The sequence below is a fragment of the Dysidea avara genome, chromosome 2, assembly GCF_963678975.1.
Source record: "Dysidea avara chromosome 2, odDysAvar1.4, whole genome shotgun sequence".
In the NCBI taxonomy this organism is placed as follows: Eukaryota; Metazoa; Porifera; class Demospongiae; order Dictyoceratida; family Dysideidae; genus Dysidea; species Dysidea avara.
In genome coordinates this window covers 15,652,846-15,665,648 of record NC_089273.1, presented here as the reverse complement: position 1 = coordinate 15,665,648, position 12,803 = coordinate 15,652,846, and the positions used below count along the sequence as shown (strand labels likewise).

Genomic DNA, 12,803 nt, shown 5'->3' with positions numbered 1-12,803 from the left:
CAATTTTTAGTTTGTGCTATAACGTGGAGGTAAAAACTCTAGGTGTCATTTAATTCTGGTTACATCACTGGTGAATTGTGAAGTATGCTTTGAAAGTTATGGCGTTTTGTTACAGTCATGCATATATGTGACCCTCTGAGCGAAAGCTTGACTAGTTTGCATTTTTCTCAAACTTATTTTTATAACTTCTTTGTTATCCAGAGGGAAAAACCAATGGTCTTTCAAAGTTTCAGCCATTTCTATTGAATAATTGTGGAGTTAGCGATAGGCAGCAGGAAAAGCAAAACAATTGATCTGTACAGTTACCATACTGGAAAATTTACAGGCACTTGTTTAATCGATCATAACTTACGAAGGAAAAAAGCTATGGAGATGGACTTGGCTCATTGTCTTCACAATGAATTGGGGCATCAGCAAGGTATGGTGTTTGCCCTACATACACCCATGCATAAGGCTGTTTAAGATTAGAAACAGCAACGTTTACATAATATTTACTGCTACGTAAACAAACGCTCATAACTCACGTTTGCTTCATGGCACTGAAACGAAGCAAAGATATTCTTACTCACCATTAACAGGCAAATCTGTTGGTCACTTAGTTCTGTTGATTCAAGCCTTGTTTCACTATTTGCTGAAGCAATTAAAATGCACGTAAAATTGTTTTGTAGTATGTATTTTTAACCCAATGTATTTCAATGCAGTTTTTCTCAAAAACAGAATTTATGCAAACTAGTCGGGTTTTGCTCAGTAGGGCAATTATCTGCTACTCTTGTAAATGAACAGGCAGTAGGTCTTACCTGTATATTCACATGTTTAGTGCAGCAAGCTAGTTGCATAAAAACACCTCAGTCTAGCAGCCTGTTTACACTAGCCATCTAGTTCGAACTGACTCGAATCAGAGCGATTTCCAAGTCAGTGTAAACGCGTACCGTACCGAATGGAACCGTGTCAAACCGCTCTGAAATGGACCTGCTAGAGATGTGGGTCTGGTTTGAACTAGTTCGCTCTACTCACCCTGTATAAACAGATGCGAACCTGCAGTTCGATTTGGTTCTAATAAGTGGGATAAAGATACAGAGAACTACAGCTAAAATGGCAACTGTAAAGACAAAATGAAGCAACAGCGAAGTATTTAGGTGATGATATGGAAGGGCAGTCTCAAGAACAACAAAAGGACTAAAAAAAAACAGGTACGCGTGCGAATGAACAGTTAACCAACTCCATAGAATTGAGAGGTTGTTGCCAACACTGAAAACTTTATCATGCTTACTAACCTTATGATAACAGAGCACACAAATCCTTTAACTCCATCAACAATCTCTACTTCGATGAAAATTATGATTGTGGGTTTAAGTTTTTTGGTGATTGGAATGGGTTTGGCCTTCGTAGTATAAACGGTGCAAAAAAATCGATCTGGATCGAACTGAAGTGATCTCAACCAGAGCGACTAGTGTAAACAGGCTGTAGTAGTCAGTTCACCAATCCAGCCCAGTGACTGTATACAGCTGAGTTAAAAGGGGCGTATCCTTTTGGTACATGAAAATGAAGAGCTGCTTTGGGGCTAATTGTTGTAAGAAAAAGGGAGACAATTCTGTACATAATTTGTATCATGATTTGTTTGTGTGTTTGTACTATTGATTAATTGGTGTTAAGGCATAATCATAAACACCTGGTTTTACAACTGGCTCTACAAAACCTTAATTATACTTGCTGTATTAGTGTAAAGCGTTATGCATGAAAATGGCTGACTAGAAACATACAATATATACACACGAACCTTTTTTTTACTAGTGCCAGAAAGTGTGTAACTGCTAACAAATTGCATTAATTCATTTTAGACATATAATGGAACCTATAAATAATGGACACTTGGAGATTGTGCTTGTTTGTCCTTTGTATGGAGGTGTTCTTTACAGGGAGGTTCAGAATGTTTGTATCCAATGTGGTATTCATAGGTTGACCAGTAGCCATTACAAAAAAGTGTCTGTCGTATAGTAGTTAGGTGTACAACACTGCAGGAAATGAGACTATATGGCTTGTAGGTACATGCACACACATACCCTCACACCCTTTGAAACGTGCAGCTACTAGTTATAGAAACTTTTCTAAAATGGTGTATTTTTATTTGGGTGATAAATGAAGATTGATTAACTGGGAAGAAGATATTGAGCTGATATAAGCATAGTGTAATTTTAGAATGTTTTAGACTGGTTAAAAATTTTTGGGTGTTTGCTACGGGTAGTGCTAAAAGCCGGAACGGAATGGAACGGAAGGGGGCGCGCGCCAAGTTAATGAATCGTTTTTGCAGATTGTACACCGTTTCTTACCATTACGTAGTGACTAGAATTGTGCTAAAGTTAGTTTTCTTCTGCTTGTAGGCATGCTAGAAATTGCTCGCTCGAAGTTTCTATTTAATACCCACTGTACGAAAGCGTTTTGCAATTACCTACGCTGAAAAAACTATCATTTAACCTGCTAAACTATTATTTTGTAAGCACTATAAGCATATGATTCACAGCCACTAACATGCACTGTGGTTAACTCTCGTAAATTATTGCCCATGCTGGTAGACTTCAGAAAACCATCCTCGCTGTTACTAAAGAGCTGGACACGACTATAACATGAAAATACTACAGTGGTTTACCTTTTACAATGATAAGGAAGCAATTCTACATCAGGATTAAACAGAATTTGATGGATTGGTAAGAGCACAACATGCCACGTGGCGGGCATTAAATAGAGACTTCGAGAGCGCGATTTCTAGCTTGCATATAAGTAGAAGGAAATGAACTCTAGCACAATTCTAGTCACTGTGTGGCAGTTGGAAACGATGCAAAATCCGTCTCAAATGATTTTTCTACTTGGCGCGCGCCCTAATTGATTCCGTTCCGTTCCATTCCATTCCGGCTTTTAGCACTACCCGTTTGCTACAATATCCAATCAAAATTATGTCTATGAGAAATGATACAAATTTTAAGGGTTCACTTAGACCCAGTGCTTTCCAAATAGAGGTAGCCATTTTCAAGAGTGATGTTATGAAGAAATTTAAAGACTGACCCTTAACCAGATTACCACAGGGAATTTTTGTGGACTGTTATAGAATTCATGTTGCATTTAAATATACCCACAATAAAATTTAAAGATGTACCATTATTTAGAATTTACTTTGCATGATTTTCAGTAGACAATTACATCAAATATGTGCATTTGTAACTGTTTACAAATGTTTTTACCACTGTTGATTATGCTTTTAGTCCATCCCATCTTTATTTTGTCGCTTCACAGGCTTGACCAACTCACCTTTTTGTACACTGAAAATGTTCATATTAATTACTAAATTATCACTATGAACTCTGAGTACAATTTAGCCTCATATTCTTAACAGTACATTTGTAATCAAGTTGAAGTGCATGCTCCACCCTTGGAACTTAGGACCTCCCTCTGTATAACAAACTAGTGGGTAATGGGATGTAATTTTCACCTACTGGAATTTTCTTTGCTACACAAACACTATCCATACATGATAATAGAAAGGATGTTTGTCTGTTTGAATTGTCTCATGCTAAGAAACATGTGTATGTTTGATATGCATCACAAAACCTTTTATGGTATGTGTTTTAACCAAACCTTAACACCTCAGGCTTCTCTTAGAAGCAAGACTTGACCTACATATCAGCAGTTCTTTGTCATCAATAGAGATGTGCATGTCATCAAAAGTGAACTTGCAGCAGTGTGTTTGTACAGGCTAGACACTCTCCCCCATACAATATTATGATAATTTATTATGACCTATGCATTAACAGAAGCCTGCCCCTCTTGGCATTAAGTATCCATTACAATGAAAATGTTTTGTAAACTTTCAGGGGTGATACAGTATGACTTGGAAGTGTGAAAGTGAAAACGTGACTTGCCCACGCACACAATGTTCCCTTATTGATTCATTGTGGTGGACAGTGGGGGTCAACCTGAGTTTATGTATGTAATTTAATACATATGGATCATTTGTCATGTCCATTGTAACACAATGGGAACAAGGAAACTTGTTGACACCTGTATACTCAATTTGTACTGCAGGATTACTATTACATGTAACTATCCTGTAACATTAGCAAACACAAAAGACATTTAGATTATGCTTTGTGTCCAAGGAGATATAGTCCATTCTCAATAAGCAACCAAGGTATGCAATTAAGTTTATGGCTTCTGTGGATGCCTGCTTTTAACCACAAAACCATGTTTTCCAATGGTTACAATGTATTTTAGCCTTCTCTTTCTGCGCATGGAACTCAGGCATACTGGATTGTGTTGGAGGCTACTACGAAGCCTTTTAAACTATTGACACTGCTCTTTAAAAGAGTCCCATGTTGGTAGTTCATACCATGAAACATGACATTAATATGTAGCAGTAGAAATAGTTGCTCACAAATGACATAATTTGTGTGCACAATCTAGAAAGCACAAAAGACAGAGGTTAGAACAGTAAGGAACACTACCAGAACAATAGTACAAAGAAAACATCAATTACAACAATTACACTTTTAAGCCTTGATGGTTGGATTAAGGGAAACACCACTATCAACGCTACACAGTTTACTTAGATGGTGAAGCAATATAACACTTGCTAATAGCTACAAGACAAGAAATCATTTTAAAATGTCACCACAAAGTGCCTACCTCACAAAAGAGCTCTGATTTTAGCTGTTTTAACTCCTCAAGACCAGGGGGGGTAGGACATGATGTCATAACGTGTACAATTTTGCGTAATTTAATTGAATTTCAATGATAATTACAAGATGAAAAACTAAATGTATCAGCTAGTTGCATCATTGTAGACGCCAAAGTCGATTGCATTTACTACTAACAACTAAGAATACAGCGAACAAATACTGTACCTGAAACTAAGATCAGAATTTATTCTAAATAATGCTCTATTACAAAATTCACCATAATATTGCTGGGGCTTAGCGGGGTTTAGTAGATAAAATGATTTCTTCACTATTGAATTACTATTTCTGACTATAAATACAACACTAATCTTCACGGTTTACTAGAACTCAACCCTATGGCAAAATGTACATTAAGCATACATCATGCAATTATTGTGACCTCTGCCTCAAGACAACTTGCACACAAATGATGTCATAATTAACAGGCATATTAACTTCATTAGAGGTCACAGCTCTATCCAACAAGGATCAATTAATAGAGTGGTTCCAGAACCTTCTGAAGTAAGTATGCATAGGCTCCAATGTATTTTGACATCATTTTTGATTAGCTGTTGATCTCATATACTTTGGTGTAGTAATTAGTGCAGCAACCAGTTATTGTTGTTAATGTGGCCACACAATAATAATAGTGGTTACCCAAAAATAAACTTTATGGTTAATGAACACATCAGTGGTGAGTGATCAACTTTGTAGGTTATGTACACTGTTGTTTACATCACATCTAGAGTATTAAAATTTTTCAAGTGATCCTGACTGACCTTCACAGTAGTCTTGCTGTAATCAGCGCCTCGCCTGCTCTATCAAATATGTCACACACCATTCACATTTCTCTAAGTTCCTTCAAATTTGTACTACGTACATTTGACTATCGTAATCATTTGATGTCTTGACGATCCCATTGAAAGTCCACACTTTGCAAAAATTTATGATGTATTTGATGCTATAATTTTTATTTGCAGTTAGTACTACAATGGTTTAACAGCCAAATAAGATCTTACCAATACCACAGTATCTTAACACAAGTACACAAAAATAGTTTCAACTAGAGTAGGGACCATATACTGTAACATATATCAATAAAAAGTACTGAAACAAGTTGGAGTAGTGCACAATGTTAAATCACATTAAAACAATAAGAAGTGCTATATCCCTACTGTACATTTCCATTAAGGTATCTTGATCACAGTAGGGATATGACACTTCTTATTGTTTTACTGTGATTTAACATTGTGCACTACTCCAACTTGCTTCAGTACTTTTTATTGATATGTTACAGTATATGGTCCCTACTCTAGTTGAAAATTCAATTTTTGTGTACTTGTTTGTTAACTTTTTTGTAAATAATTAATATGACTGGTGAACCCACGCATACTGCATCTGAAATGGCGCCGCATGCCCCAGTTTTATCAATTATCGTCTTAAATTTGAAGTATCCATTACACTTCGTTGTTGGTTATGTTCAACCCGTTACACAGCAGTACGAATTAAGAAATGTTCAAAAAGCACCTCTGCTATCAAAGTAGCCACTATGAAAAATATGGACGATTTCCATAAGGGAAGCCATCACGTGCTACCATGAATTGACACTTTTCGCTATCACTAAAGATGAATGGGACACAAAGGAGGACACTGGTAAGTCCGTGAAGAATGCATTGTACGCACTGCGGTATGCCAAAAGCCACCTCGGGCCAAAGCGACATCGAACAGTGAAAAAATCAAGCCCTTAGCCTTAACCGTTATCGCGTTACGCTTGTCTGACGGCATCAATCAGTCAGTCAGTTACTTACTCAGTCAGAAGAAAATTCTGTTCAATTTTAAAATTATGTAGCAACTTGTTGAAAGTGTTTTGGGTCGATCTGAAGACTTTTGGGGCTTAGTTTTACCTAACCAATACTGCCTCATCGTCGTCTGGGAAAATTGAGGCTGGTTTTTGAGTGATGTAATTTTATGGGCCACGCCCATTCCTTTGTAGTACTATTGTACTGTGTGATGAAAATAATTTAAAGCATAGCAAAGCTGTTCAAGAGTGCATGTGCACATGGTGTCCAGTGAAAAAGAAAATCTATAAGAAAAAATCATCCACAGATTTTATTCTATAGCTGTAAAAGAAATAACAAGCAACTGGGACACTACACAACATCTTGTGTGTGGGTATCACAGCCAGGCTTGTTATAGTAACCAGAAGTGATGTTATAGTCATTGAAACAGAGTGGTTCTTGGAACAGAATAACCATGCCTCCTACTATAATGTATCGCCTTTGTTACAATGTTTGACAGTCAGGGGCTATTCTATGACAAGAGTGCAAATATCTCAATAAACATGGTAACTAATATATATTACTGGAATTTACTGCTTTCCCTTTCCTCTAATACGTGAAATAACAATGTCAGTAGATTATATTTTTGTGGAAATTGTGTTGTAAGATTTGTGATAAAATTATAGGCACAGTAAAAACCTGCTGAACATTATTCTGATTTTGTTTATGCGTGTATATACACTGTATAGTTTGGTTGACGATAATGTCAGTTGGGTGACAATAATACAGTAAGTGACTGTCTCAGCAGAAACCTGACTTGGTTGCATAAGCATGGGTATTGAGAAAAATGAAATTTAAATTTAAAAAAAAAGTAAACTACGCATGCCACAAAGAAAACATGAGTTTTTATTGGGCCATTACTCAGAGAAGGAAGACTCAAATCGGTTAAAACTATACAGCATCTTATTTGCCTCCTCATGTAAAGTTCAAAAATCTTTTGTTTCGTTTCTGTAGCCCCAACAGTATGTGTGTCACATGTGTTTTGTTTATGATGTGGTAAACAAACAAGATCGTCCTCATTTCTTCAACTAAACCGCCTTCATATCCATATGCACAAGTGACTACAGGGCAAACACTATACCTTGGTTGATGTGCTGATCCATGGTGAACATTTTAAGCCAAATTGCAATGTAGACTAATCCAAACGGAAGTTATGGCTGCGAATGTAAGTGGCTGTAGTATAGCCGCTGTACAAATCGATTACCTTGCTCTTCCTACTGTCTTGTGCTATAATTTCAAAACTACTCACTACAGAAGGCTGAAACTTTGGTGATCCTTTCCTTGGACACTGCAGATAATGCTGAGAAAATGAAAAAAAATTCAGAGGTTGTGTGAACAAGTCGGGTTTTTGCTGAGATGGTCAGGATTGTTAGAATGTGGTTGAGAATTTATTTATTTGTTTATTACTGTGTAGAAACTCTACAGAACATGACGCACAGATACTTAATGCTAAATCTGTGTCTTATTACACCATTGCTAAGAATTCCACAGTTGTTTGACACAAATTGATGTAGTGCTACGCCAACATCTCAGTGGAAGAATAGTGGATTAAACAACTTATCAGCTCTTTACAAAGACCACCACCTTACAAAGTCCATACCAATATAATATTCCATATCGTATCACAGCATAACGCATAGTCACCAAGTTATCAGTACTGTCAAATACTTTCATAATGTAACTGTACTGCAGAAACAATGGAGGTAGGTATATTGTAATGGGAACCACGATGCTAGCTATCATATAGTGGTTGGTGGTATTCAAAAGCTTGTTAGGCTAGTGAATTGCTTCATCATACAGTATAGTAAGGACCACAAAGAAGTAGGTGTGGTCCATGAAATAATATCACCCAAAAATCAGCTGCAATTTTCCCTAATTTTCCCTAATTTTCCCTGACGATGATGAGGCAGTATTGGTTAGGTAAAACTAAGCCCAAACAAGCTTTCAGATAGACCCAAAATACTTTCAACAGGTTGCTATGGAATTTTAACAAAAAAATTATGTAATGGAATTTTCTACTGACTGAGTAACTGACTGATGCCTTCAGACAAGCATAACTTGATAACGGCTACGGCTAAGACATAACTCGATAACGGCTAAGGTTACAGGCTTGAGTTTTTCACTGTTCGACGTCACTTCAGCCTGAGAGGTGCCTTTTGACATACCGCAGTATGTACAATGCATTCTTGATGGACTTACCAGTGTCCTTCTTTGTGTTCCATTCATCTTTGCTGACAGCGAAAAGTGTTGATTTTGCAATAGCACATGATGGCTTCCCTTCGTAACAGAAATGTCCGTATTTTTCATAGTGGTTTTATTGTGTTAGCAGAGGCACTTTTCGAACAGTTCTTGATTTGTACTGCTGTGTAACGGGCTGAACATAGCCAACAACAAAGTGTAATGGATACTTCATTTTTCAGACGCTAATTGATATAACTGGGGCGCGGCACCATTTCAGATGCGGTATGTGTAAATTCACCAGTGCTAAACACTTACTGTGATTTAATATCATGCACAACTCCAACTTGTTTCAGTACTTTTTATCGATGTGCTATGGCCCCTACTCTAGTTCCAGAATCTTCTGTGTACTTGTTTAAGTGTGAATTGACACAAAGTTGAAAATATAGATCAACAAAGATGTGAGTAATAACCTGAGGTTATTGGATACGACATTCATCATTTACACTATACTGTGTTCAATTTCATTTTCTATAGTTCAGTGTAATGTTGTACTTGAGTGTTACATATGCTGTGTACATGCTGTACACATGTGAAAGTGGATATCTAAAATGTGCTTTCTGTATTATTACAACCAGTCCTCTGTTAAATAATAATGTGGTTGTGTACAATTGTAAATGATTTCTGAAAAGAATTTGTGTGTGTCTGCATGTAGTATGTGTATGTCAGTACAACCAGGTGGTTCTGGTATTGTGATTTGACCTAGCTAGTGTACCGTATTTACTTTGTTGCAGGCTTTGATTACTTTAGTTGTCTGTCTGTCTGTCTATGGATACTCTAACAAGACCACTGCACATTGAACACTTTTCAGGTCCTAAAGGCTCCTTAAAAATGTGTGCATGTATGCACGTGCCTATCTGTCTGTCTGTTCGTTTGTCCATCTATCTATAAATCTATCTGTATGTCTGTCTCTACCTATCTATTAAATTGCATTGAAGAAGATGACCAAAAAAATACTGCATTATTAGACAGGGTGCTTGTGAACAAGTTATCACCAATAAAACTGTATTCTCCAATCTTAGCATTAGTGCTCTGCGATATATCGGTAATACCGTTTATTGTGATAAATTATGATAACCGATCATCATACCATGACAGCGTTTGATAATTGATATATCAAATACTGGTATACCGATGAATACAGTACCAGTAAAGGATTGCTTTTATCCCAGCCTTTGGTGTTTAATTACCCAATTTGTTAATGGTTTAGCAGACACACCCTAAACAAACTCTTGAGGTTGTCACATTACAACACATGCTTACTTGTACTGGACTATATATTTTGGTTTTTGGGACGATACCGCCTCAATACTAGTGATGCAATAGTTACAATGTAACTATATACCCCACAATATTTTCCTGTTACTAATACTGTGTATTCAAATTTCAATACCGCCGAGCTCTACTTACCGTACATATCATTGTTTACAAGATATCATACAGTATGATAGTACTGTATGGTAGGGACCACAAAGATGTAGGCGTGGTCCACGAATAAAAATACCCAAAACCAGCCTCAATTTTCTCTGATGATGATGAGGCAGTATTGGTTAGGTAAAACTAAGCCTAAACAAGCTTTCAGATCAACCCGAGATGCTTTCAACAAGTTGCTAAGGAATTTTTGAAATACAATTATTAAACGAAATTTCTATTGACTGGTTAGTTGGTTGGCTGGCTGACTGACTGATTGACTATTGCCTTGAGACAAACATAACTCGATTACAGCTAAAGCTACAGGCTTGATATTTTCACTGTTTGATATTGCTTCAACCCGAGATGTGCCTATACCGCAGTACATACAATGCATTCTTCATGAACTTACCGGTGTCCTCCTTTGTCAGCGAAAAGTGTCAATTTGGCGGTAACATGTGATGGCTTCCCTTTGTAACAGAAATCATCCGTATTTTTCATTGTGGCTACTTTGATTGAAGAGGTGCTTTTTGAACAGTTCTTGATTTGTAATGCTGTGTAATGGGGTTGAACATAGCATAATGGATGGGGCAATTCACTTTTCAAACAATAATTGGTAACTGGTGCGTGGCGCCATCTCTTTTGTTTGATGCGCAGTCATAATAATTTTATTTCAGAATAAAGTTAACAAATAAGTGCACAAAAATTTGGAATTTTCAACTAGAGTAGGGACTATAGCACATCGATAAAAAGTACTGAAACAAGCTGGAGTAGTGCACGATATTAAATCACAGTAAAACAATAAGAAGTGTTATATCCCTACTGTGCTCAAGATACCATAATGGAAATGCACAGTAGGGATATAACACTTCTTATTATTTTACTGTGATTTAATATCGTGCACTACTCCAACTTGTTTCAGTACTTTTTATTGATATGTTACAGTATATGGTCCCTACTCTAGTATTTTTTTATGTACTTGTCATAACAGTAATAATACTTTTATTGTGTACATATTACTACATATACGGTGTTTGTTGTGGCGTAATGTATTTCGCGGACTGGACTCACGCACTGAGCTGGAAACAGTTTTTAAACAATAATCCAGTCATTATCCATCTCTTGCAACATTGGAGACACCACTATCGAGCTACAACTGCTAATACTGCTCTTCCTTACAAGTCAACAAACTAGCACGTGCACTAATTAATTAGAATACACTTACGATACATGAATACTAGCAGTGATAAAACGTGATAGAGGCCATTGTTGTAGCTTAGATGTTTTTCTTTTGTTGCTCCAGTACTTATAGCACTAGTGTTAGGGCTGTAGTGATGAGCCAGTTTATTTGCATAGCCCCATCACCTCGCCGGATGGTGCCATCTACAGCTACCCTGCTAAGAATTGTTACTGGCTCATCTCTACAACCCTAGCACTAGTGCCAAAACAATAAAGGAAAACATCTACGCTACAATAATAGCCTCTATCACGCTTTATCACTGCCAGAACTCGTGTATCGTAAGTGCATTCTAATTAATTAGTGCATGCGCTAGTTTGTTGACTTGTAAGGAAGAGCAGTATCAGCAGTTGTAGCTCGATGGTGGGGTCTCCAGTGTTGCAAGAGATGGATAATGTCTGGATTATTGTTTAAAAGCTGTTTCCAGCTCAGTGCGTGAGTCCAGTCCGCGAAATACATTAGGCCATTTGTTGTATCCTAAAAGTCAAAAATATGATGTGCGATTGTTCTATTATTGTTATTATCAATTTATTCATTATTTTTTAGAAATAGGAAGATATTTCATTGCCCCAAATGTAATGAAGAAATTGGGGATGGAGGTGATGAGGTGTGTTTATGGTATACTGAGTTATGTTGAATTATGTATTGTATCCATACATTTTAGTATACAACATAGTGTGAGGTATTATTTCAATATATATTGTCTTGTCTAATGTATGTGTGTCTGTCCGTCATGTGACCAAAACTAAAAGCAGCCAGTGAGTGAGAAAAGAATCCCTTTGAGTTGAAAGGGAGAGTGTCTATCTCATAAAAAATGAAAGAAAAATGCAAGAAAATTTTCGGGGTTTAGAAAACCCAGACCGGGCCGGACTAGGTCAACTTCTTCAAGTAAGCCAATTCACACAATAGCTGTAACATACAATTCACGCAATAGCTACCTATATCATACACTCTTCACCTTGTAGCCACTCTGCCAAGAACATAATTAGCTAGCTACGATGGCTCAGACTGCAACAGCGATCGCGCACGAAACTTCATCCATGATAAAACAACCTAACTAAGCTATTAAAATACTTTCTACTACATTTCACTACACAATCGCTACAAAGCTACAAGCTCTTTCTGCTGTACTCAACTGTTACACACACTAGTGACCGCCCGAATTTATTAGAATCGTGATATTCAAAGTGAAAGGAACTAAGATAACAGCAAACGTCTGAATTTATTTTGGTAGTGATGAATAGGGCTGAGTGATACTACCATTTTAGTATCACGATCGATACTATAGCCACTATTCACGATACTGAATAGTTCACGATACTTACAAACAAGTCAATCATAGTTGGTGCCACATAGCATATTACTCAGCATTCC

General features: G+C 36.9%; 1 protein-coding gene across 5 annotated transcripts in view; it reads left to right on the top strand.

The window, feature by feature from the left end:
* Positions 1-12,803, top strand: part of LOC136246694 (TNF receptor-associated factor 5-like) — a 46,752-nt gene that overhangs the window by 27,742 nt on the left and 6,207 nt on the right. For all 5 annotated transcript variants that reach the window (XM_066038241.1, XM_066038240.1, XM_066038238.1 and 2 more), the window contains exon 3: positions 11,976-12,036. In XM_066038241.1, the coding sequence (XP_065894313.1) occupies positions 11,976-12,036 (61 nt within the window). The remainder of the gene's footprint in view (positions 1-11,975; positions 12,037-12,803) is intronic.